This window comes from Crocodylus porosus, unplaced genomic scaffold (assembly GCF_001723895.1).
Source record: "Crocodylus porosus isolate Cpor-Errol unplaced genomic scaffold, CroPor_comp1, whole genome shotgun sequence".
Classification (NCBI taxonomy): domain Eukaryota; kingdom Metazoa; phylum Chordata; order Crocodylia; family Crocodylidae; genus Crocodylus; species Crocodylus porosus.
The window spans coordinates 62,604,706-62,606,164 of NW_017728907.1; the positions used below are offsets into that span (position 1 = coordinate 62,604,706).

General features: G+C 46.6%; 1 protein-coding gene across 1 annotated transcript in view; it reads right to left on the minus strand.

Annotated features, from left to right (window-relative positions):
* Window positions 1-509, minus strand: part of WLS (wntless Wnt ligand secretion mediator) — a 46,691-nt gene extending 46,182 nt beyond the window's left edge. Inside the window, exon 1 of the mRNA XM_019530646.1 lies at window positions 406-509. Within this exon, the coding sequence (XP_019386191.1) occupies window positions 406-509 (104 nt within the window). The remainder of the gene's footprint in view (window positions 1-405) is intronic.
* Window positions 510-1,459: the final 950 nt, after the last annotated feature.

Genomic DNA, 1,459 nt, shown 5'->3' on the forward strand with positions numbered 1-1,459 from the left:
CAGGGGGCAGGGTACTTGTCAAGGGGCGGGGCTAGCCTTGAGGCTCTCAACAGCTCACCAAAACTCTGTTAAGCAGCTCTCCAGCCGAAATCACTGCCCACCCCTGATTTATATCAGAGGCATCAAAGATGCAATCCACAGGCCTGACCTCCGCCCCTTGCCACCTCTCTCCCACTGCAGAGAGAACAGCTCTGGCCCCAGCCTCTTTTCCAGCCCCAGCTACTGCCCTGGCTGCTGTGTGGCTGGGCAGGAGCCAGAGGCAGCACCTGCTCTGTGCTCCCTGTCCCCGGCCAAAGCAGGGTCCCAATCAGAGCCAAAGGAACAATGGGAAGGTAAGCAGCAGTGGTAGGGAAGAGGGTGTGGGGCAGACGTGGTGGTGGCAGGGCAGAGTGTGTTGGACAATACCTGTGTCTCCAACCAAGCCAGGGGTCAAAGTCAGAACCGCAGCCACTGCCCCTCCCCAGCTTGTACCGGAAGCCAATATGAGCTTCCTCCCCTTCCACCCCCATGTCTGGCCAGAAACAGTTGTTAAAAGCAGTTGCCTATGGATAGACCACACCATTTTTTATCTGTTTGTAATAGTAATAACTTCCTGCCCCCCTCCCCCAGCACAGACGTTCTTGGCTCCAACTGTACTTTGCCCTGTGCTGCTTTATGCTTCTGTAGCACCATTACGAGTTCTAAAAAAGTGGCCTTCCTCTGTGGAGAAATATGGGCAGATCTTCAGTCCTGCCCTAGAAAAACCATGGTGTAGGTCTGCTGAGGGGAGTGCAGGGGGAAAGGGTAGAAAAATTACAGCATGATGCATTTTGGCTTTCCACCAAATCAAAGTGCTTGGGGTGGGTGTAGGGTTGCGGGGGGGGGGGATTGCATGAAAAGCAAATAAAAAAAAAAATTTACCAGAGCCCAAGCGAAAACTAGTCACCAAATTCCTGGTTTTCTTAGAGATCTATAAAAAAAAAAATCCAAACCTTTTTAAAAATTCATCTTAAGGTCTACTATAGTGGGAGAGGTTTTATTTATTTCACCTGCCCTTTTACAAGTCACTCAATTTAAATGAACAGTGTAAAATGCCTTTAATCCATAACAGGATACAGCAACTAGCACTGATAACTAACAAAAAGTCTTGCACAAATGGTTTAAATTCAAAGGTATACTGCTAAAAATAAAATAAAGTCAGGCATTCCAGCAAGCTCTCCTAGACCTTTGCAAGAATGAGCACGCTCTGGAGGTCTTTATGTTTGATTTAGAGCAGGCATTTGTGAATTAAGAGGCATCATGATTTCTATAGAGAAGACTTTAATGTTCCTTGCTTTGATGCAACTCATTACGGCTTTAAATATATGTTTTCATCGCTGGCTGATTATGATTTTAAATGCTTGGCACGCAACCTCAGATCTCTCCCCAGCCAAAGTCATAGCTTTGAAGAGTAAGAGACAATTACTATATATATTTCTTG